Source organism: Oryx dammah, unplaced genomic scaffold (genome assembly GCF_014754425.2).
Source record: "Oryx dammah isolate SB20612 unplaced genomic scaffold, SCBI_Odam_1.1 HiC_scaffold_16, whole genome shotgun sequence".
Taxonomy (NCBI): domain Eukaryota; kingdom Metazoa; phylum Chordata; class Mammalia; order Artiodactyla; family Bovidae; genus Oryx; species Oryx dammah.
The window spans coordinates 65,120,442-65,145,683 of record NW_024070200.1 but is presented as its reverse complement, the minus strand read 5'-3'; the positions used below and the strand labels follow the sequence as shown (position 1 = coordinate 65,145,683).

Below are 25,242 nucleotides of genomic sequence, written 5' to 3'. Positions count from 1 at the left end.
ACAATGGTGTGATCACTCACGTAGAGCCAGACATCATGGAATGCAAAGCCAAGTGGGCGTTAGGAAGAAGCATCACTACGAACAAAGCTAGTGGAGGTGATGGAATTCCAGATGAGCTATTTCAAATCCTAAAAGATAACGCTGTGAAAGTGCTACACTCAGTATGCCAGCAAATTTGAAAAACTCAGCAGTGGCCACAGGACTGGAAAAGGTCAGTTTTCATGCCAATCCCAAAGGCAATGCCAAGGAATGCTCAAAGTACTGCACAATTGCACTCATCTCACAAGCTAGCAAAGTAATGTTCAAAATTCTCCAAGCTAGGCTTCAACAGTACATGAATGGAGAACTTCCAGATGTTCAAGCTAGCCTTAGAAAAGGCAGAGGAACCAGAGATCAAAATGCCAACATCCGTTGGATCATTGAAAAAGCAAGAATAGTTCCAGAAAACCATCTATTTCTGCTTTATTGACTATGCTAAAGCCTTTGACTATGTGGATCACAACAAAATGTGGAAAATTCTTCAAGAGAGATATCTGTCTGGATTACTAAAATAACACATTACATTACAAAATATGGATCAGAAGAGTTGCTATTCCTGAAAAAGTATCCTCACATTGGGAGCTAAAATGTGGATATTCCCTTCTTCCCAGGCTGACTGCAAAGCAACAACAAAAATCAGGAACAGACTGTCCATCAAGAAAGCAGCTGGAAAGATCAAAACAGTAAAATATGTAGTTGGCATGTTGCTTTTATACACTAGCCAAATCCCCACAGGGAAAAAATGCCATGTAGATTTCAGTCAATAAACAAATATCTGACAAGAGGTCAAATAAATCAGTCCAGCCTGTTATAATATATCATATGCAGAGTAATGGGAATAGAATCATCATAACACTAGTAGCAATGTGTTTGGTTTTAAATGGACTGTGTATCTGGCATCTGTTAACCTGAATCATATGGGACTTTGGAAAAATGTTATTTGGTGTATGGAATGCTTTGCGGTGACAAAACCTGAATATACGAAGTTCCCATCTTCAGTTAAAACACCAATGAAGATGACTAGAAGAAAACCGAGGTAAAACTAGAGCTTTCAACCAAAGTATACAGTTAAGTGTGAATGTCTTCATTATATAAATATCTGCATATTAATTTGGCATTTCTATTTTTTTTCCTCCCTTTGCCTACATGAAATAAAAGAAACCTATTCCTCTATCAAAAAAAAAAAAAAAAAAAAGAGAGAGGAATATCAGACCACCTTACCTGCCTCCTGAGAAATCTGTAGGCAGGTCAAGAAGCAACAGTTAGAACTGGACATGGAACAACAGACTGATTCAAAATTGGGAAAAGAGTATGTCACAGCTGTATATTGTCACCCTGCTTATTTAACTTATACACAGTGTACATCATGAGAAACCCTGGGCTAGACGAAGCACAAGCTGGAATCAAGATTGCTGGGAGAAATATCAATAACCTTAGATACGAAGATGACACCACCCTGATACGGCAGAAAGCAAAGAACTAAAGAGCCTTATGATGAAAGTGAGAGAGAAGAGTGAAAAAGCTGGCTTAAAAGTCAAAATTCAGAAAACCAAGATCATGGCATCTGGTCCCATCACTTCATGGCATAGACAGGGAAACAATGGAAACAAGAGATTTTATTTTGGGGGGCTCATAAATCACTGTGGATTGTAACTGTAGCCATGACATTAAAAGAGGCTTGCTCCTTGTAAGAAAAACTATGACCAACTTAGACAGAATATTAAAAAGCAGAGACATTACTTTGCTGACAAAAGTCCATCTAGTCAAAGCTATGTTTTTTCCAGTGGTCATGTATGGATGTGAGAGTTGGACTGTAAGGAAGGCTGAGCACCAAAGAATTGACGCTTTTGAACTGTGGTGTTGGAGAAGACTCTTGAGAGTCCCTTGGACTGCAAGGAGATCCAACCAGTCTATCCTAATGGAAATCAGTCGTGAATATTCATTAGAAGGACTGATGCTGAAGCTGAAACTCCAATACTTTGGCCACCTGATGCGACGAACTGACTCATTGGAAAAGACCCTGATGCTGGGAGGGATTGAAGGCAGGTGGAGAAGGGGATGATACAGGGTGAAATGGTGGATGGCATCACTGACTCGATGGACATGAGTTTTAGCAAGCTCTGGGTGTTGGTGATGGACAGGAAGTCTGTCATGCTGCAGTCCATGGGGTTACAAAGAGTTGGACATTACTGAGAGGCTGAACTGAACTTCTGGGTTCAGAGTCCATGGGTCTAGAGCAGCTCCCAGCTTGGCCACTGTTGCCCATGGCTGCCTGCCTGGCATTTTGCAGAACACAGCCAGCAAGGCCTGGCCAGGGTAGATCCATGAGAGCCCTGGGACAGCACACAGCTCCTGCCCTCACTAGAGACCTTGAACCAGGGCAGATGACAGAGAGGGCTGTCCATGCCATGTGAAGAACAGTGCTATGCTGGCTATCACATTTGTAATTTGACCACTGAAGGAAAATTGCAACATTCTGGAAAATGTTTTTGCCTGTCAAATTTGGGCCCCACATGCCAGAATTTCATTCATTCTGTTCTTTCATTTTCTTTTCATATTAAACTGGTAAGTTTTGGGCTTCTCCAACTTTTGCACCAAATGTGCTTTTCAATAAAACTCAGTGACTTGCAGAGGCCACATTTTAAGCTATGGTCAACAAGCCCACATCACTCCTACTCAAAGGTCATGATGCTGCAGGGCAGGGAGTCTGGGAAAGGCAAGGGCTGTGGGGGATGGGGTGGGGCGGGGTGGCCTACCCGGTTGCTGTCACCCTTTGAGCGGTCATTCTTCGCCTTGGCGTTCTTTTCTGCAAGTTTCTTCTGCCTTTGAGGACCTCTTCCAAAGAAAATGTAGTTGACAAAGGCATACTCCAGTAGGGCCAGAAACACAAAGACAAAGCAGCCCATGAGGTACATGTCAATGGCTTTGACGTAGGGGATTTTGGGCAACGTCTCCCGAAGGTGCGTGTTGATGGTTGTCATGGTCAGCACGGTGGTGATCCCTGAAAGAGAAACGCGAGCGTGAGAGGCTGCTGGTCCGCTGCTTAGCTCCTCACTCCTCAATTTCCTGCTTTACTTTCTCAAACAGCTTGAAGCAGTAGGAAACAAGCGATTGAAAACTATTGGGTGATCTAAATGCAAAAAAAATACAAAACATGGTTTGGGCAGCAGGTCACTCAGGCTAGGGAGCTGACACCTCTTCCCCTACCCCACCTGGGAGGCACCTCCCATCCCACCTGACCCACAGGTGGTTGGAGAGGTGCAGGGGCAAAGCAGAGGTTGCCCTGCCTGAAAGCTGGAAGAAATGAAAACAAACCCAGAATTTATCATAAAACACTAAGTGTCTGGATGAGAAGCTTCCAGGAAGAAGAATGAATCTATAGAGAATCTAAGACTGTTATTTGTGGCCACTAGTGAAGAAAACAATTCTTACCATAAGGCCTTAGAGGAAGGGTAAGGAAGTGAAAGTGAAAGTGAAGTTGCTCAGTCATGTCCAAGTCTTTGTGACCCCATGGACTGTAGCTTGCTACGCTCCTCCATCCATGGGATTCTCCAGGCAAGAATACTGGAGTGGGTTGCCATTTCTTTCTCCACAAGGGGAAGGGGTCAATGACTTAAAGCTACTAAGGACAGGATCCAGCCCTGAGTGCAAAGACAGGGAATGTTTGAGTGAAGTTCCCCCCTCAGCTAAGAACAAGGTTACAAAGCTGCCTCAGGACATGGTGGTTTCAGGCAAAGGCTGATGATTTTATTTAAAGTATAGCATCTTACCATGCTCTGGAGCAAGTGATCTGCTCTCTCTTTTTTTTTCAATGTCATTGTTTTGAATTCTTTAGTTAGTATGAATAATGTTAGGTGAATAATGTCATTTTTCCCCTCAGGGAGCTATGTTTTGTCTCTAAAAACATGCAAGGACCATATTCTGTAATTCTCCCATCGCAATGGGCATGTTCTTGGTGTACAAAGATTCCATACAGGATGACCTGAAGCCACAGAGGGCAGGAGACTCGGTGGCCCCTGATATGACCAGAGGTCACTGAGCTGAGTGAGGCCACATATGAGGGAAGGAACCGCACCACTCACTTCTCAGTGGCAGCTGTTACTGCTGCTGACTTGCTCTCTCTGAGACAGGAACTTTTGAAATATTAAGAAGTCTCAAAAAAGCAAGGCAGTTCCAAAGAGCCAGCTCTTTTCTATCCATGAGACTGATGCTACCGCATGTGACTACTCCTGTGTCTTCTGGGACCTGAAAGAGGGTCGTGGCTATGTGAGGACTCCTCTCAAGAAGGAAATCTTCCAGGTGAGAACTTCAGCCATGGTTCTTCAGCTGCAGTCACTCAGAAAACCAGGGATATTCCCCAGGCCGGCAGGTGGGGTAAGCCTGAGAGGCCGGACATACAGGCTCACTAGACCTCGTCTCTGAACCCCCTGGAGCCCCACACAACTTCCGGAGTGAGGGGCTAGGGTTGTTAAGTATCTTAATCTGATGCCCTCCTCATTCCCATCCCATTCCTGGAGGAGCACCAGAGCCCAGGGCTCCCCTCGCTCAGGACCTCCTGGAGAAGTGAGCCCAGACTTCTGTCCACATGTGCTGAGCTGCCGGTAGGAGGAGACGAGGGAACAAAGGAGCAGAGGATCTATTTTCATGTCTGACTACGAACCAGGTCTGTCGATGAATGTGTGGAAATCAAAGATGTCAGAATATTTTAAGACTTCTCTAACATAAAATTCATGTGCACCTGGGGACTTTTAAAATTTGAAAATGGCAGTGGTATAATTACAGTGGTATAATTTACAAAGAAGTGCAAAACCCCATGTAGATGCTACAAAATCAGGTGTTCTCACTATTATCCAAAATTTTGGAATGCTGCTGCCATAACTTGTTTTTTTCCTTCCAAATGGACTTTGAAAAGTTCTCTGCTTTAGTCATTGCTTTGGCTCTCCAGATGACTGCTCTGAGTGGATATGTATCAACACAGGCCTCAGTAGATATCCCTAGAAGATGGTCTAAAGGAACAGAACACAGGGAGGGCCAGCACATGTCAAGAGCACATAGCCTGGCAAAGCTGAAAGGGGACAAGGATGCTAGCTTCAGGCCCTCAGCTCTGGCTTCAGGACCCCTCAAGAGTAACATTTCGTGGTGAGTGCTTCTTGGCTTTCCACTTTGGGCTCACATGACCTCTTAGACTGAAAGGCTACTCAGTCTCTAATTCCTTGTACTGTTTTCCTTCCCATCAAGATAACTGTGGACAGTGGTAGACACAATGGTTCACGGCCTGAGTAGTAGAACCATGTGGTCCTGGGCTACCAGCCCAGCTCTACCATGTCCCAGCGGTAGGACTTGAGTGAGCTTGATGGGTCCACAACTGTTGTCTAAAGCTGCTGTGAAATGTAAACACCATGGTGATAGACTACCAGTAACTGGTATTGTTAACACTCACAACAGCAAATGTTATCATTATCAGCATCACAGAAAAATATATTTTGTGGTAGCCTCCAGTTTCTTGGTGGGAGACCCAATTCCTGGCAGCCTCACCCTGAACTTAAACTCTCTAAGTGAATTCCATCCAATGGCAGAATGGGAGATGGCTGAGTGATGCTTTTTCTGTTCTTCATACATTTACCAAGACGTTAAGTCTTGATAATTATTAGTCTCAAACTATTTTTCATTAATAGTATGTTAACAAAATATATTTGAAAACTGCATTTATAAAGATGATTATGAAATTAAAATGTAATTTATATCATTTGATCTAAAGATATGTCATTTTTCTCCTTTGTGACCCAAATCATGTGGCCTAAATTATTTCAATATAAATTTTCACTTCCAGAAAGACCAATAGTTTTGAGGAAGACCATGTAGTTACAACTCCCAACGTTGTAGTCTGGTGGCTTCTAGCACTAACAGTTTAATAGATGTGGGTGTCAGCACTCAGCAGCAGAGGCATAAGATCCTAAAGCACAAGAACATCTGTGCAGCTCAGGTGGGTGAAGAATCAGCATTTCCTTTCAAGTAGAGAGACAGTCCCTGACGACTCCAGATTCAATAGTGCCCTGAGCCAGAGGCGTGTGTCAAGGTCTTCACCGAGCATCGCTGCACACAGACCTGCACCTCATCTAGAAGCAGGGAGCACTCACCACCATGCAGCCATTCAGGATGAAGGCAAACAGCACTCTGAGCATTTCAAAGGATGTAGTGTATGACAGGACATGTGGAGTGGGCGAGGTTGTGTTGTTCCCCAAAAGTCCCCATACCATGGTGCTATCCTCTCCAAGAGGCACTGAACACATTAGCATCTTAAAGGTTTTGAGAGATCCCTCAATAAGAATGATTAAAAATAATTCTTGCTGAGCTTTTAATTTTTTTAATATTTATTTATTTATTGGTTTTGCCTGAGCTTTTAAAAACATCCATTATTTTTACAATGTAATAGGCCAAAGAACTCTGCTGTACACTGTCTATTGACACTGTAGAAATCACCTGTAGTGGTTAAGAGCTTTGGAGTCAGACCAACTGGTTTAAAATCTTTCTTGGGACACTCAATATTATATGACCAGTTGTATAGCTTTTCTGTACTTCACGCCCTTCTTTGTAAAATGGGAACACTGCCCATTGCGCTGTGTATCTTCTGTATCGTGGGTCAGATAACCATGTTCACGGGCTTGCACAGAAATTGGCACCTGAGTATTTGCTAAGTTGAAGCATGATTACTGTTCTTGGTGTTATTCAGAGTTCATAAGCTGATGATACACTTTTCCTTAGACAAACGGAGTTGCTGTGCTGTCACTGTCTACCTCCTGCAGACCCAGGCTCAAAGACTGTGTCTTATGTATGCAGGAGCTGGGACAGAAGGAGAGGCCATGGGGCAGAAGGAGTCCCATGCTCAGAGCTGGACCTGCCAGATGTCTACTGGGCCAGACGCTGAAGCCTGGAGACCACAGTTGCCTTCGGGACCTCTAAACTCAAGTCCACCTGACACTAACAAATGCCTTCAATTCTGCCTTTCATGCCTGGCTCCCGGACTTCTGATATTCACCAGGACCCAGCACATCTCCAGTGGTAACACCTTAGCAAGTCTGGGCAGACCACTCCTCTGTCCCCCAAACCCACAGAAACATGACTGAGGTTTATAGCAACAATGCCGGTTGTCAAGAAAAAGTGGAGTCTGCTTTCATACACTGTAATGAGGCTATGTCCACTCTAACCCACTCCAGGTAGACTATTTATTTAATGTTGAGGAAGATGATATTTACCATTTAGGAGCTATAGAATTTGTATCATCTGGAAAATTGAGAGGGCTTCCCAGGTGACGCTCGTGGTAAAGAACCCACCCGCCAATGCAGGAGATGTAAGAGACTCAGGTTCGATCCCTCGGTGGGGAAGATCCTCTGGATTAGAACGTGGCAACCTATTTCAGCATTCTTGTCTGGAGAATCTCATGGACAGAGGACCCTGGAGGGCTACAGTCCAGGGGGTCACAAAGAGTTGGACACAATTGCAACAACTAACATACATACATATAGAAAATTGAGGAATTTGCATTTTCAATACACCTCACTTCTGATGGTGTCTGATAATTCTGGTTCTTTGGTACTCATATCTCTCTGATTTTCGCAAAAAATGACAGATTTTCTGAGGCAGATTCCCTGGAAGCTCAGGAAGCCGCAGCTTCTGATCTCTAGCACAGGCTTCCTACAGCCTTGGGAGGGGTTCTGGGAACTCTGTATTTGTATATTTTATATTCTTTTTCTTAAAGAGTGCTTCTGAAGTTTAATAAGCTAACAGCTCCCCAAATTTGGATCTGCCCCTACAAATTCACTTTAAATTCTTCAGGTGATAAGAGAAATTAGCTTAACGAAGAGCAATCTAGTAACATTAATGAAAAAGGCAAAAGCTACAGAAAGGACATGACTGAGTGACTTTGCCTTTCACAGAAAGGATTGATGTTACAGGGTAACCTCTGCAAGCAGTAAAAATCCTGAAGATATTTTCAAGATATTTTTCCCTTACCAATGTGCGTGCGCACACTCAGTCGTGTCTGATTCTTTGTGACCCCACGGACTGTAGCTTGCCAGGCTACTCTGTCCATGGGATTTTTCTCGGCAAGAATATTGGAGTGGATAGACATTCCCTTCTCCAGGGGATCTTCCCAAGCCAGGAACTGAACCTGCATTTCCTGCACTGTAGGCTGATTCTTTACTGCTGAGCCACCAGGTAATCCATACAAACCCATCAGAAATAGATTCACAGTTACTACAAAACTTTTCATTTTTTGATACTTTATTCTTCTCTAAGTGTCTTTACATTCACCTAACACTTTAGAAATAGTTACTTAAGTTTCTTAACTCTCTGTTACATGTTATTTCATAAGAAAAAAAATCTAATCTTGAATCAATGTGAGTCACTTGTCTGTGGGTCTAAGCCAGATATCCACTTATGCACATGTACACACATTCTCTTGGAAGCAAGGTGCTAAGCAACTTAAATTTCTGGGAAGAGACAGTAAAAAGAAAAAGTAAGAAAGAGGGACAACCAGATTCCTGAATACTTATGCTTTTCTGCAGGCTTACAAGCAGAATTGTTTTAACTCTTTCCTATTAATTTTGAAAGGTATTATTAATTACCTCACTCTCAGGAATTAAACTCAACCCTACCCATATAAGGGATAAATTGGACAATTGCTCTTCAGCTTTATTCTTACCTAAAATGTGTTTAAATGAATACTTGGTCCACGTAGTTTCATAATAATTATTAGTTCAATAGAAAATAATGTTTCTGAAAATATAAGCCTTCCCTTAATAATAAAAAAATATTAGAACTCATAATGGAGCACATAATATATACTGTACATCAGCTAATAATCCAGTTGTTAAGAGACCAGTGGCCAGAAGAGATCACCAGAGCTCCTAGAGCTCTTGAGAACAACTCAGAATCTAGTATCACATTTTAATACTCATTAATTTGTGTAATTCCAATGATATGGTATAACGTTTGGCTATTTTTCTGACTTAAAAAAGAATGTGCAATTAATCAAGTCTCCTTTCTGGGCCATAGATTGATTTTGAACAGAAGATGTTAATCCTTGCTTTAAAATTAGTGTCAAAAACAGTTTTATTATGCAAATATTCGGCAAGCATATTTTCCCTTTCATGGGCATGAAAATTCACATTTGAGCCTTATAATTAAGTTAACACATCAAGGGAATCATGCATGAAATTAGTATTTCAAGATAAAAAGTGACTATATGGGCAAGACTGGTGTCATGATGTCAAAATTGTAGTTGAACTATTGTCTTTGAACTCCCTTCATATTGTAATGATACGGTGACTTTATATTTTAGGTATCATTTAAAAACAGCACATACCAAGGGCAACTCTAGCCGCAGATGCATCATAATTGATCCAGAAGGACACCCATGAGAGAATTGTAATTAGGATAGAGGGCATGTAGGTCTGGAGAATGAAGTATCCAATGTTTCTCTTCAACCGAAAGCTCAGTGAGAGCCGAGGGTAGGCACCTACGGTAAACAGACAGGGATTACACTGGAGATCAGACACAGAAGACAAAGAGTTTGCTTTGACTTCCACAGGTCAACAGCATGCAGTTGAAAAGCCCAGAATGGAGGGGTGGTCCACAACCATGCAACCTGCCTCCACCAGCTAAGTTCCATTGAGAACTTGGGAGATGAATGATTTTCAGTCTGCGTATGAGGTCTTGATGAGGCTACTCTTCTCTTATATACTCAGCTGAAAACTGTCCCTGAGGAAGCTCTGGGAAAGTTTTTAGCTTAGAATTTGGAATAGTGGCAACTATCTTATTTATTTTTCAACTAATAATCTCCTTCTCCTCCACTGTAAATAGGGGAGATTTGGCTCAAGGCTTTACTGAGCAAAATGGTTTCTATCAATCCTCCTCTGTCAGCCCATCTAGAGCAACAGTGCAGATGTCTGAGGCACTGGCCCTGGACCCCCTGGAACAGCTCAGGGACCCCCTCCCCCAGAGCATGAGAGGCACAGAGGTAGCAGCGTGCTCTGAGATGCTCCGCCCTGACCACAGGAAAGGCATCAAAGAGGGCTGAGAAGAAGCATCCAGTCTGCTTTCCTGCATGTGAATCCCAGTGTTAACCTCCTCATGTGTACATTCCACTTAGACAGTCGTGAACCCCACCACCACTGCCAGGGCAGACTGAGAAAGCAGCTCACTGCTATGCCACCTGTATATTTATTTACCTTTTCTGTTTGATTTTGGTTTTTCGTTGGGGAGCAGGCATGTGTGGTCTCCATTTCTTCCTGACCATTTCAACAATCTACTTTACCAGTTTCAAACCGCTCAGCTCTTAATTTTCTGGACTCAACTGAGGCTGCTGGAAGGCCAGCCTTCTCATCAGATTCCTTGCCTCTTCCCCTCCTGCCTTCATGGATGGGTGGTGCTCTCTTTCTGAGATTCATCCACCCAAAGTTTCAGGAGACCTCGCATTTCTTGTCTCCATCCTACTCCAAGCCTGACTGGCTCACATTCCCCTCCTGCCTCCAAATATGTGCATTTTCCTGACTTGACTTCACATCCCTTTCGGGTTTTGTCATGACAGTCTATCCCTTTTCCAGTCTGGTTCACTCATATGACTATTTCTTCTATGTAGTAAATAAAAGACTTTAATTTTCAGGCTTCTACTTTAGCATTAATCACATTTTCAGCCAAAATTATATAAAAGAGAAAAGAAATAGCCTAATACACACAGCATTTAAAAGCTGACTCTGAAAATTTTCTCCAATCTCTTGTGTACGTGTATAGTTTCTTTTATATAACCCTGATCAAATGCATATATTGTATTGTCACAGTAACAAACATTTTCATCCTTATTACAAATTACTTACATATACAATTTTAAATTTTTCCTGATTTTCCATCAAATATATACACATATATTCTATAGTTTATAAATACATTTTCCTGAATGTGATAAATTCAGGGTACTTCCATTGCTGCAAAATTTTAAGTAATATTCTTAGGAATACCTTTGAGTCGAGTCCTTTCATTATGCTTAAAATTATTTTCTTAGAATGAATGTGTCAAAAAAGGAATTATTAGGCCAATGCTGGAGGCTTTTGATACATAGTCCCAAATTACTTTGCAAAGGAACCATACCAGTGAACATGTCACTATGAGTACTTTATAGAAGTGCCTGTCTCATTTTGTAAACAACAGCATTACATGTTGTTCAGTCACTAAATCATGACTGACTGTGACCCCATGGATGGTAACCACCAGGCACTTCTACCTATGGGATTTCCCAAGCAAGAGTATTGCAGTGGGTTGCCATTTTCTTCTCCAGGGGACCTTCCCAATTCAGGGATTGAACCATGTCTCCTGCATTGACAGGGGAATTCTTAACTGGTGAGCCACTAGGGAAGCCCCTTAACAATATTACACAATAATTTTAAAAAATTACTTTTGCTAATTTCCTTGGGAAAAATCTGTCAAATCACATTTTTAAATTGATTACTTCTTAATGCTTCCCTCCCCCCAGATTTTAACCTTATTAGTTGAGTCACTCAATCATGTTCAACTCTTTGTGACCCCATGGGCTGCAGCACACCAGGCTTCCCTGTCCATCACCAACTCCTGGAGCTTGCTCAAACTCATGTTCATTGAATCAGTGATGCCATCCAACCATCTCATCCTCTGTCATCCCCATCTCCTCCTGCCTTCAATTTTCCTAGCATCAGGGGCTTTTCCAATGAGTCAGTTCTTTGTATCAGGTGGCCAAAGTATTGGAGCTTCAGCTTCAGATCAGTCCTTCCAACGAACATTCAGGACTGATTTTCTTTAGGATGGACTGGTTGTATCTCCTTGCAATCCAAGGGATTCTCAAGAGTCTTCTTCAACACCACAGTTCAAAAGCATCAATTCTTCGCTGCTCAGCTTTCTTATATGATCCAACTCTCACATCCATACATGACTACTAGAAAAACCATAGCTTTGACTAGATGTATCTTTGTTGGCAAAGTAATGTCTGCTTTTTAATATGCTGTCTAGGTTGGTCAAAGCTTCTGAGGAGCAAGCATCTTTTAATTTCATGGCTTGCAGTCACGTTCCGCAGTGATTTTGGAGCCCCAAAAAGTAAAGTCTCTCACTGTTTCCATTGTTTCCCCATCTATTTGTCACGAAGTAATGGGACCAGATGCCATGATCTCAGTTTTCTGAATGTTGAGTTTTAAGCCAGCTCTTTCACTCTCTTCTTTCATTTTCATCAAGAGGCTCTTTAGTTCTTCATCACTTTCTGCCATAACGGTGGTGTCATCTGCATATCTGAGGTTATTGATATTTCTCCTGACAATCTTGATTCCAGCTTGTGCTTCATCCAGACTGGCAGTTTGCATGATGTACTCTGCATATAAGTTAAATAAGCAGGGTGACAGTATAGAGCCTTGATATACTCCTTTTCCAGTTTAGAACTAGAACATTGTTCCATGTCCAGTTCTAACTGTTGCTTCTTAACCTGCATAGAGATTTCTCAGGAGGCAGGTAAGGTGGTCTGGTATTCCCATCTCTTTAAGAATTCTAGTTTGTTGTGATCCAAATGGTCAAAGGCTTTGGGGTAGTTAAAGCAGAAGTAGATGTTTTTCTGGAACTCTCTTGCTTTTTCAAGGATCCAGTGGATGTTGGCAATTTGATCTCTGGTTTCTCTGCCTTTTCTAAATCCAACTTGAACATCTGGAATTTCTCGGTTCACATACTGTTGAAGCCTGGCTTGGAGAATTTTGAGCATTACTTTGCTAGCATGTGAGATGAGTGCAATTGTGTGGTAGTTTAAACATTCTTTGAAATTGCCTTTCTTTGGGATTGAAATGGACACTGAACTTTTCCAGTTTACCTTATAACTATTAACTATTTAACCTTATAAATAATCTAATTATACCAGTCATTCATCTTTCTCATTTTTTGTTCCTCTGTTTTTAGCTATTCATTCAAATTCTTTTGATACTAATCTTTGCTTATATTCTCTAGAAGCATTTTCCCAGTTATTAAAAAACTTGTAATAGGGTAGGGTGAGGGACATATAAAAACCTAAATTTTTGTACATAGTTGAGTCTATCCATTTTGTTTTTTCCCTGTAGTTTTTGAAACCTGTTTTTAGGTTTAAACGAGTTCCCAACAGACAACTGACCACAACCCTATTTGGAGGGTTGCTGATTATTTCAGGGTTTGATATGAAGTGAACATGCACATTGGATTCTGTTCCACAAACAACTAACCAAGTTTTCCACACCGTTTGTGAAATAAAGCTTCCACTGATAGATCTGATACACTCTGTTGTTTGATAGTACATTCCACGTCTATGTGGCTATGGATATGACGAGCCAGCTCAGAGCCTCGCCGGGGCCCTGGCACCAAGGGCTCTCCACATGTGTCAAAAGCAGAGTCATGACATGTTCAGCATCTTATGCTGCTTCCCATAAAGGCCAAAACAGTCACCTGGGAGTTTTAGTTTCTCCAAAATGTTTTCCCAAGTTCACATTAGTTTTATTTTACACCATGCCTCTGTATTAATCATAACATTTTCTAGCCAAGAAGTATCCTTATTGCCCCAAAATAACTGTACACATTTCTTGCCTCTGCTGATTTTCACCCCTTGCTCTCCCCTTAAGAAATGTCTTTCCTTAACCATACTTCAAGGCCTTGGTCAAATGCTACATCTCCCATAAATCCTTTTTTCCCTCCAAATGCAAGTAATTACCGTCTTGAGCTATTTTCTTTCCTCTTTAAAATTATAATCATTTACCAAGATAAGATCTTCCTTAGTAAGATGAATAAACACCCAAGCAGAGTTTCTGAGACAGTTTTCATATACTGTCATGCTTAGCTAAATGTCTAAAGCATCTTTGGTTATTAACAAATGCATCAGTGTGCTAAAAGAATGAAAATAGGCATATTTGATTTATTTAATAAGTTTAATACTCAAATAGTAATTTTATTAAATCTTGGTTTGAAATCCTATGGCCACCTTCAACATTTATATTGAAGTACCTTCAATATCAGATCTTAATTTCCAATTTCGTAGTGATCTCATGCCTTTACTAATCATTTGCTATTTTATGCTTCAGATATTTCTCACTATAGCCACTCTACTCGGAGCGTTATCCGATTCCATCAGGATAGACTGGCTTATGCTGTAGTAGCAAAAGACTCCTAAATCTCAGTGACTTTACAACAAAGATTTATTTGTTTTTTCTTTCTTGTGCTCCATAGCCACTCAGCTTCCTCCATCTGGAAGGCAGCTGGGACACTGTGGAAGAAGGGCCACACATACTTCCCATCACATCTCATTCTCCAGAGCAAGTCTCATTGTCAGTCTTTATGTCACCAAGGTAGAAAAGTTCATCCTCTCCCAGGGAATGGCAGCAAATATTTTTTGAATGACAATGTAATCTACCATATTCCCCATTTTCCATTTTCTGAGTCAACTTTCTTAACATTTTCCAAAGTACAGTTTCTTTAAAGAAACTGTCCCCTACAAGGCAAATACTGAGATTCATGCAATGAAGTACGCTTTTGAAAATACTTACCCTGGGCAACATGGAGGCCAGTGATATAACAGCATAGTCAAATATTTGGAGGGTCATTAGTGGCCTTGAGGAAGGAAATACTACTCAAATCTCAAAATTATGTATTCACCAAGATAATCTTTAACACAGAACATAGAATTAAGAAAATATACCATTTTCTTAGGTATTTGTATAGTAAATACATTCTGTTTCTTAAACATGAAATACACTTTCAAATTAACAAAATTCTTAGGCATTCACCACCTGTCCTATCCCGCAGTCCCAATCTCTTAATCCCACAGGTGGGAATGTTAAGTGGAGGAAACAATAAAGATGAATTAGAAGATGGTCTATGCTCTCACCTAGCTCCCAATCTGTCAGAGAAAGACCCATATAGAACTGGCCTCTGTAAACCAGAGGTAAGGCCTACACTGGGTATTCTAGAGCTCAAGATTTAGGAAAGGTTTCACAGTATCTGAACTGAGATACTCCTGGTTGAATAAGAGTCTTCATAGGCAGAGGATAAGAACCTTCAAGGTAAAGGGTCCAACACAGTCAAATGAAGAAAAGCCTTTCACGATGCTATGAGATAGAGACTTCAAAATGTTCATAATCACAAGAATCTTCAGAGATGTCAAGACCTATTCTTCTAGGCAAAGCCTATTTTTTTGTTTTAATCAATTAATTTATTTTAATTGGAGGCTAATTACTTTACAATATTGTGGTGGTTTTTGCCATACATTGACATGAATCAGCCATGGGTGTACACATGTCCCCTGTCCTGAACACCCTCCCTAGGCAAAGGCTTTTGCCATTTGGTGGGCATCTTCAAGAATGCATAGAGTCTGTTGGACAAGGTCCTGACACTGAAACAACAGATATCCTGATGTAGCTGCATCTGTGGAGAAAATTCCTCAAATGATCGTAACAACGGGCTTGATCATTTTAAAGTGGGAAAGTAGTGAGTCAGTTGCACTGAAATATAACCTTCAAAAGAGCAACAGAAGCTTACAAATTACAACAGAAAGGCACAGAAGCCCTAAAGCCTGTGTGGCAAGGTAGATGTGGTTAGGTTCCCAAGTAGATGCTGAACCAACAAAGGGAGAGTCCCTGAACACAAGTGCATTGTTCCAGTTCAGGACTTCCTTGGCAAGACTATCTATTGAAATGCTGATCTCAACCCTTTTTCCCCAGATGCACTAAAAGCTGTGCCAGAAACAAGGCTCTGGATGTCTCATCCAGCCTAAATTAACAGAACTTTCTAAGGCATTAGTATTGCTGAAGAACTCATAAAAATGTGGATGCAGAGTATCATGTCACCTTTGCCCAGTGGAAGAACCACTCAAATGTATCTATAAAGTCACAAGCTGATATTTTGGCAACTGCAGCAGAGTTGGCCTACCTACATATTCCTGTCCCCTTCCAAGGCAGCCACCAAAGGGGCTCTCCCAGGACTGCCTAGAAAGCTGCGTGATGCTTTGCCTGGGAGCTCAGGGATGCTCTTGGGGTCTTTATGATGCTCTCTCATTCATTTATCTCCCCTTTTTTTTAACTGTATAATACAACCTAAAGTTCAAAATGGTGTTCCTAATTTTCTCACCCCCCACCCTTATCAGTCACCTAAATTAAAATATTTTCAAAACTTCCATAAAGGAAAGTAAATACATGAAACAGGAACTAGAGAAAGAGGAAAAACAAACTTTTTCAAAGACTTTCTCAATCAGGCAATAATTCTCTTTCTGATCTCCACAGCAAAGCTGGAATGTTCTGTCCTATGACTCTGGAGCAAAGAGCAGGGGCATCTGAGAGAAGCCTGAGAGAGGCTCAGGGTTTATTTGGGATACTCCTTTAGGAAGTTGGTTGTCCTTTCAGATCCTTAGTTTCCCTGTGTGTAAAATTAGGGCATGGATATCATGAGTGAAAAAGGAAAAACATAGATAAATTTTACTCCATTGATTACAAACTACTATTCTGCAGAGGGAACTATTGAGAAAATGAAAATAAAATCCACAGAATGAGAGAAAATATTTGCAAATCATATATCTGATGCGGAACTTGTATTTAGACTGTATAAAGAAGGTTTACAAAGAATACAAACAACCCGATTTAAAAATGGGCAAAGGACTTGAATAGATATTCCTCCAAAGAGGATAAGACCAGTGTCCAGTAAGCAAATAAAAGCTTCTCAATATCTTACTCATTAGGGAAATGCAACTCAGAACCACAATGAGATACCATTTCTTACTATTAGGATGACTACAATCAAAAAGACAGATAAGGGCTTCCCTGGTGGCTTGGTGGTAAAAAAAATAAATAAATAAATCCACCTTCCAATGCAGGTGACATGGATTCGATCCCCGATCCAGGAAGATTCCACAAGCTGTGAAGCAGCTAAGCCTGTGCACCACAACTACTGAGCCTGTGCTTTAGACCCACAGGAGCCACAGCTAGCTACTGAGCCCTTGTGCTGAAGGTACTGAAGCCTGTGCACCCCAGAGACCGTGTTCTGCAACAAGAGAGGGCGCAGCAGTGAGAAGCCTGTGCACCACACCTAGAAAGCAGACTCTGCCTGCCTTGCAAAGGAGAGAAAATCCTGCACAGCAAGGAAGACTCAGGACAGCCAAAAGGAAATTAATAAAATTATATATATATATGGGTGTATATATATAAAGGCAGACAATAATATGCATTGGCAAAAATGTGGATAAATTAGAACCATCATGTATTGCCTAGGGAACCTAAATGGTATGGCTACTTTGACAGTTTGGCAGTTCCTCAAAAAGTTAAACATAGTTATCATATGACCCAACAATTGCAATTCTAAGTACATACATAATGCAAATGAAAACTTACATGCACAGAAAAACCTGTGCATGAATGTTCATAGCAGCTTTATTCCTGATAGCCAAAAGGTGGAAATAGCCCAACATTCATCAACTTTATGTACGATTAAACAAACCATGATATATTCATACAATGGAATATTGTATTGTTCCAGCAACAAATACAACATTGTATTGTTCAAACAACAAAAAGGAGTGAAGTACTGATACATATCACAACATGGATGAACCTTGAAAATATGCTGAGTAAAAGAAGCCAGACACAAAGGACCATACGGTGTATGATTCCATTCCATGAAGTGTACAGAATAGGCAAACCTATTGCAACAGCAATTAGATTAGTGGTTACCCATAGGGTTAGGGGAAGCAGGTTAGGGGAAATGAAGAATGACTGCTATTGAGTACAGAGCTTTGAGGGTGATGAAAATATCTGGAAACTGATTTGAAGAACGTCATGATTACAAAATTGTAAATACAATAAAAACAATTGTATTACATACTTTAAATGGTTAATTTTGTGGTATATAAATTGCACCTTAAGAACTCTGTTATAAGAAAAAGAATACGTACTACATGTACTTTACTGGTACCAAACATACTGAAAGTCTGTCAACTGTGTCCGACTCTTTGTGACCCCACGGACTATAGTATAGTCCATGGAATTCTCTAGGCCGGAATAAGGAGTGGGTAGCCTTTCTTTTCTCCAGGGTATCTTCCCAACCAAGGGATCAAACCCAGGTCTTCCACATTGCAGGTGGATTCTTTACCAGCTGAGCCACAAGGGAAGCCCAAGAACACTGGAGCCTATCCCTTCTTCAGGGGATCTTCCTGACCCAGGAATCAAACCAGGGTCTCTTGCATTGCAGGATGATTCTTTACCAACTGAGCCATCAGGGAAGCCCCAAACATACTAAACGGCCCCAAATACCCACTCAACAAAAGCAAGTTACTTGTTCCTTTCCTTTCTCTCCTCTATGGTGCTTTCTGTGCTCAGGATGCTGTAATCCAACTGTTTTTACTATTGAACATATGTCAATCTATGCCAAAACCAATACAGAATTGTAAAGTAAAAATTAAAAATAAATAAATAAATTTAAAATAAAAAAAAATAAAAATAAAAATTGTGTGGAAGTCTTGAAAGCAATTCCAAAAGATGAAGCTAGATAAGACTTATTTTTGCAAAGGAGGTGTTGGGCATTTCTGAAGAAATCTGGCTTCTGTAGGTCAGGAGCCCTTAAAGGAAAATTATTTCATAGTAACAAGATGAGATAGTTAAGCTCCCCTTTGGTGCTGAGAGTTAATTTTCTCTACTTCGGCCATTTTGCACTGAGGGATTAGTACTATTTGGCCAGTAAGCACAGGTGACTTGTCTCTGAGGATCCTTCTAATAAACATCAATGGGGGAAAAATAATGGGAATTTATCTCTGGGCTTTAAAAGACAAAAAGATATGGATGATAATTCCTTCTAACATTTCATATAATATCAGCACTAGACTTACAGTAGATGTTATTTATATACCACATGCATAACAATTTGATCATGGGCTTTAGTTTGGGATAAAACTAAAGCACAGAGTTCATGAATGGACTCTACAGAAAATTAAGCACATGTTTTAAGGGTGTGACATGCAGATTTCAAAAAAAAATTGTAATTTGCTTTATTTATTTATTATTATTATTTTTTATTTTACTTTATTTTACTTTACAATACTGTATTGGTTTTGCCATACATCAACATGAATCCGCCACAGGTGTACATGAGTTCCCAATCCTGAACCCCCTCCCACCTCCCTCCCCATATCATCTCTCTGGGTCATCCCAGTTCACCAGCCCCAAGCATCCTGTATTCTGCATCGACCTTAGACTGGCGATTTGTTTCTTACATGATACTATACATGTTTCAATGCCATTCTCCCAAATCATCCCACCCTCTCCCTCTCTCACAGAGTCCAAAAGTCTGTTCTATACATCTGTGTCTCTTTTGCTGTGTCGCATACGTTTGTTTTATAATCATAATTGTGAAGCAAAATAGTATTTTGAAAGTTGATTTTTAAAATTTATTTTTTATTGAAGGATAATTGCTTTATAGAATTCTGCTGTTTTCTGTCAAACTTCAACATGAATCAACCATAGGTATATATATATCCCCTCCCTTTTGAAACTTCCTCCCATCTCCTTCCCCATCCCACCCCTCTAGATTAATACACAGCCACTGATTGAGTTTCCTGAGCCATAAAGCAAATTCCTGTTGGCCATCTATTTTACACACGGTAATGTAATTTTCCACATTACTCTTTCCATACATCTCACCCTCTCCTCCCCTCTCCCCATGTCCATAAGTCTATTCTCTATGTCTGTTTCTCCATTGTTGCCCTGTAAATAAATTCTTCAGTACCATTTTTCTAGATTTCGTACATATGCATTAGAATATGGTATTTATCTTTCTCTTTCCAACTCACTTCACTCTGTATAATAGGTTCTAGGTTCATCCACCTCATTAGAACTGACTCAAACGCATTTCTTTTTATGTCTGAGTAATATTCCATTGTGTATATGTACTATGACTTCTTTATCCATTCATCTGTTGATGGACATCTAGGTTGCTTCCATGTTCTAGCTATTGTAAATAGAGCTGCAATGAACAATGGGATACATGTGTCTTTTTCAATTTTGGTTTCCTCAGGGTATATGCCTAGGAGTGGGATTACTGTGTCATATGGTGGTTTTATTCCTAGGTTTTTAAGGAATCTCCATACTGTCTTCCATAGTGGCTGTATCAATTTACATTCCCACCAACAGTGCAAGAGCATTCCCTTTTCTCCACACCCTCTCCAGCATTTATTGTTTGTAGACTTTTTGATGAGGGCCATTCGGACTGGTGTGAGGTGATATCTCATCATATTTTTGGTTTGCATTTCTCTAATAATGAGCGATATTGAGCATCTTTTCACGTGTTTGTTAGCTATCTATCTGTATGTCTTCTTTGGAGAAATGTCTCTTTAGGTCTTTTCCTCACTTTTTGACTGGGTTGTCTGCTTTTCTGGTATTGCGTTGTATGAGCTGCTTGTATATTTTGGAAATTAATCCTTTGTCAGTTGTTTCCTTTGCTATCATTTTCTCCTATTCTGATAGATGTCTTTTCACCTTGCTTAAAGTTTCCTTTGCTGTGCAAAAGCTTTTAAGTTTAACCAGGTCCCACTTGTTTACTTTGGTTTTTATTTCCGTTACTGTAGGAGGTGGGTCATAGAGGAACTTGCTTTGATTTATGTCATCGAGTGTTCTGCCTATGTTTTCCTCTAAGAGTTTTACAGTTTGTGGTCTTACTTTAGGTCTTTAATCCATTTTGAGTTTATCTTTATGTATGGTGTTAGGAGGTGTTCTAATTTCATTCTTTTATATGTACTTGTCCAGTTTTCCCAGCACCATTTACTGAAGAGGCTGTCTTTGCCCCACTGTATATTCTTGCCTCCTTTGTCAAAAATAAGGTACCCATAGGTGCATGGGTTTTATTTTGGGGCTTTCTATCTTGTTCCATTGGTCTATATTTCTTTTTGTGTGCCAGTACCATACTGTCTTGATGACTGTAGCTTTGTAGTATAATCTGAAGTCAGGAAGATTGATTCCTCTAGCTCCATTTTTCCTTCCCAAGACTTTCTTTGGCTATTTGGGGTCTTTTGCATTTCCATATGAATTGTGAAATTTTTTGTTCTAGTTCTGTAAAAAATGCCATTGGTAATTTGATAGAGATCACATTAAATCTGTAGATTGCATTTGGTAGTATACTCATTTTAACAATATTGATTCTTCCTACCCAGAGACGTGGAATATCTCTCCATCTGTTTATGTCGTCTTTGATTTCTTTCATCAGTGTCTTATAATTTTCTGTGTACAGTTCTTTTGTCTCCTTAGGTAAGTTTATTCCTAGATATTTAATTCTTTTTTGTTGCAATGGTGAATGGGATTGATTCCTTAACTGATCTTTCTGATTTCTCATTGTTACTATATAGAACTGCAAGTGATTTCTGTGTATTGATTTTGTATCCTGCAACTTTGCTAAATTCATGATTAGCTCTAGTAATTTTCTGATACTATCTTTAGGGTTTTTTATGTACAGTATCATGTCATCTGCAAACAGAGAAGGCTTTACTTCCTTTCTGGTCTGGATTCCTTTTATTTCTTTTTCTTCTCTGATTGCTGTAGCTAGGACTTCCAGAGATATGTTGAATAATAGTGGCAAAAGTGGATACCCGAGTCTTGTTCCTGATCTTAGGTGGAATGCTTTCAGTTTTCAGCATTGAGAATAATGTTTGCTGTAGGCTTATCATAAATGGCCTTTACTATGTTGAGGTAGGCTCCTTCTATGCCCATTTTTTGAAAAGTTTTAATCATAAATGGGTGCTGGATTTTGTCAAAGACACTGAGTGAATGGATACAAAAGCAAGACCCATATATATGCTGTCTACAAGAAACCCACTTCAGACCAAAAGACACATATAGACTGAAAGTGAGAGGGTGGAAAAATATATTCCATGCAAAAGGGAAGCAAAAGAAAGCTGGAGTAGTAATCCTCATATCAGACAAAATAAACCTTAAAATATAGAAGATTATAAGAGATAAGGAAGGACACTACATAATGATCAAGGGATCAACCCAAGAGGAAGACATAACAATTGTAAATATCTATGCACCCAATATAGGAGGACCTCAATACATAAGACAAACACAGACATAAAAGGAGAAATTGACAGTAACACAATAATAGTTGAAGACTTTAACACCCCACTCACACCAATGGACAGATTATCAAAACAGAAAATATAAGGAAACACAAGTCTTAAATGATACATTAGATGAGATGGATCTCATTGACATCTTCAGGACATTCCATTGGAACGCAGAAGAATACAACTTCTCAAGTGCACATGGAACATTCTCCAGAATAGACCACATCTTGGGTCACAAATCAAACCTCAGTAAATATAAGAAAGTTGAAATCGTATCAAGCATTTTCTCTGACCACAATGTTGTGTTCACTAGATATCAATTACAAGAAAATAACTGTAAGAAACACAAACACATGGAGATTAAACAATATGTTTCTAAATAACCAACAGGTTACTAAAGAAATCAAAAGGGAAATCAAAGAATTTCTAGAAACAAGTGACAATGAAAACACAACAACTCAAAACCTATGGGATGCAGCAAAAGCAGTCCTAAGAGGGAAGTTTATAGCAATACAATCCTACCTCAAGAAACAAGAAAAACATCGAATAGACAACCTAACTTTACACTTAAAACAACTGGAAAAAGAAGAACAAAACCCCCCAAAATTAGTAGAAGGAAAGAAATCATAAAGAACCAAGCAGAAATAAATGAAAAAGAAATGAAAGAAACAATAGTAAAGATGAATAAAACTAAAAGCTGATTCTTTGAGAAAATAAACAAAATTGGCAAGCCTTTAGCCAGACTCATCAAGAAGAAAAAGAGAGAAGAATCAAATCAACAAAATTAGAAATGAAAAAGGAGAGGTTACAACAGACAATGGAGAGATACAAGGATTATAAGAGACTATTATGAACAACTATATGGCAATAAAATGGATAACCTGGAAGAAATAACCTGGATAACCTCTTAGAAAAGTTCCATCTTTCAAGACTGAACCAGGAAGAAATAGAAATTATGAACAACCCAATTACAAGCACAGAAATTGAAGCTGTGATAAAAAATCTCCCAAAAAGCCAAAGTCCAGGACCAGATGGCTTCATAGGAGAATTCTATTAAACATTTAGAGAAGAGCTAATGCCTATCCTTCTAAAACTCTTTCAAAAATTTGCAGAGGAAGGAACACTTTGGAAGTGTTCCTTCCAAACTCATTCTATGAGGCCACCATCACCCTGATACCAAAACCAGAAAAAACAACACAAAAAAAGAAAACTATAGGCCAATATCACTGATGAACATAGATGCAAAAATCCTCAACAAAATTTTTAGCAGATGGAATTCAGCAACACATCAAAAAGCTCATACACCATGATCACATTGGGTTTATCCCAGGGATGCAAAGATTCTTCAATATATGCAAATGAATCAATGTGATACACTATGTTAACAAATTGAAAAATAAAAACCATATGATAATGTCAATAGATGCAAGAAGCTGATTTCTGAAGAATAGAAAATTCATGTATCTTAACAGAAATTTTTCATCATCACTTAGTTTTGGATCCTTTTCTCTCTCTTTCTTCTAATCATGGCAGAAGTATCTTGAAATAAAGTCAGAATATATCAGTCCAGATATAGCCCAGAAAAAAGGAAGAAAAATAAAAACACCACATAATTAAAGAAGCATATTAAGTAATCTGTTTTCCACAAGTTTATCAAAATTTTCAGTCTTTCAAGCTCAAAGAAAACTAAAAGTTAGGAGTCAATTTCAGATTTGGCAAAAACTGTAGAGAGCAAATTTTGTGTCAGCAGGATGTGCATTCAAGACTTGCACAAAAGCTGAAGTCCCAATGCAGTGGTCGTGTGTCAAGAGTGATATTTAAAGGTCTCTTTGGTTATTAGCTGTATATACTTGTTGAAATAAACTTAACCCAGTATTTTCTTTTAAGCTAATCCCCTTGCTGTCTGCTACTTAAGTACTCTGCTCACATTTTCACAGTTCCTTCACAGTCCTTTCAACCAAGGACTCAGATCTCTTGATTTTGAGCTTTATAATGCTTTCTTTAATAGTACACTATTATGGCTAAGTGTTTCCTCTCTATAATGTTATCACAAAAGTACAGAATTAAATGATTCATATTTTTTGAAGTGTGATTGTAAAGAATGTATCCCAAATTTTCTTTTCTACTCTCATGTAACTAATAGTCATAGCTAAGTAAGAATTAAATATTGAAACAACCATAAATTTTTCTACAACAGTAGAGAAGAGTGAAAACATAAGCTATGGTATTTGAATATTGTGGGATATATAACCCTTCCACTGGAAACAACTGGAAAAAATGGGCAAAACTTAAATCCCTATCCTTAGAGGCACTGGAAGGATAACAACCTAGTACAAATCTGAGCCAAGGTTTGGGAGAGAAGTTAAACTGAGAGAGCTGAGCTCCATGTTTCAGGTGGATGTAGTTTACAGAAAGATGAGAAGCTAGTTAGAACATCTGATAGACTCATGGAACAAAGGAGGCGAAAACTGGAGACAGGGATTCCAAAGAGCTCTGTTCAAAATATAAAGATAAATCAGAAGGATTCAAGCAAGCATACTCAAGGAATGAATCTGAACTCAGAATTACCAAGTCCCAGAAAGAAAGTAAATGAAGCTAGTTTGGACTGCTAATGCCTCTAGCAGCCTGAGAGAGGAAAGCATAAATTCTCTCTGAAAAAAAGAAAACATCATCATAGATTTTGAACTTTATCTACACTTTCCTCAGATATAATATTATCAGATTAGACGCACACAAAGAAAGAATTATTGAACTGAAAGAAAAACCAGAAGAAAATTTCCAGAGTGACACATGAAGCAAAAATAAAACAAAAAATTCAGAAAGCAACATGAGATATTTAGAAGATATAGTGATAAGAACCAAAGTTGAAATCGTTAGAATTGAAATTGGAATCCTAGAAGGAAAAAAAGAGAGAGAGAATGGAGCAAAAGCAAAGGTGGCTGATGGTGCTCTAAAACTGCTGAAAGACCTCAAGAAGACCTACAAACTCCAAGAAGAATAATTAAAGAGGAAACTATACCTTGGTATATCATAAATGGCAATGAAATAAAAAACAATGATAAAAATTATAACTATCTAGTCAGGGGAGG

At 39.4% G+C, this 25,242-nt stretch overlaps 1 protein-coding gene across 1 annotated transcript in view; it reads right to left on the bottom strand.

Annotated features, from left to right (window-relative positions):
• GABRB3 (gamma-aminobutyric acid type A receptor subunit beta3) overlaps window positions 1-25,242 on the bottom strand; it is a 298,494-nt gene that overhangs the window by 13,397 nt on the left and 259,855 nt on the right. Inside the window, exons 7-8 of the mRNA XM_040257053.1 lie at window positions 9,404-9,556; window positions 2,796-3,040 (exon numbers count right to left, since the gene is read on the bottom strand). Of these exons, the coding sequence (XP_040112987.1) occupies window positions 2,796-3,040; window positions 9,404-9,556 (398 nt within the window). The remainder of the gene's footprint in view (window positions 1-2,795; window positions 3,041-9,403; window positions 9,557-25,242) is intronic.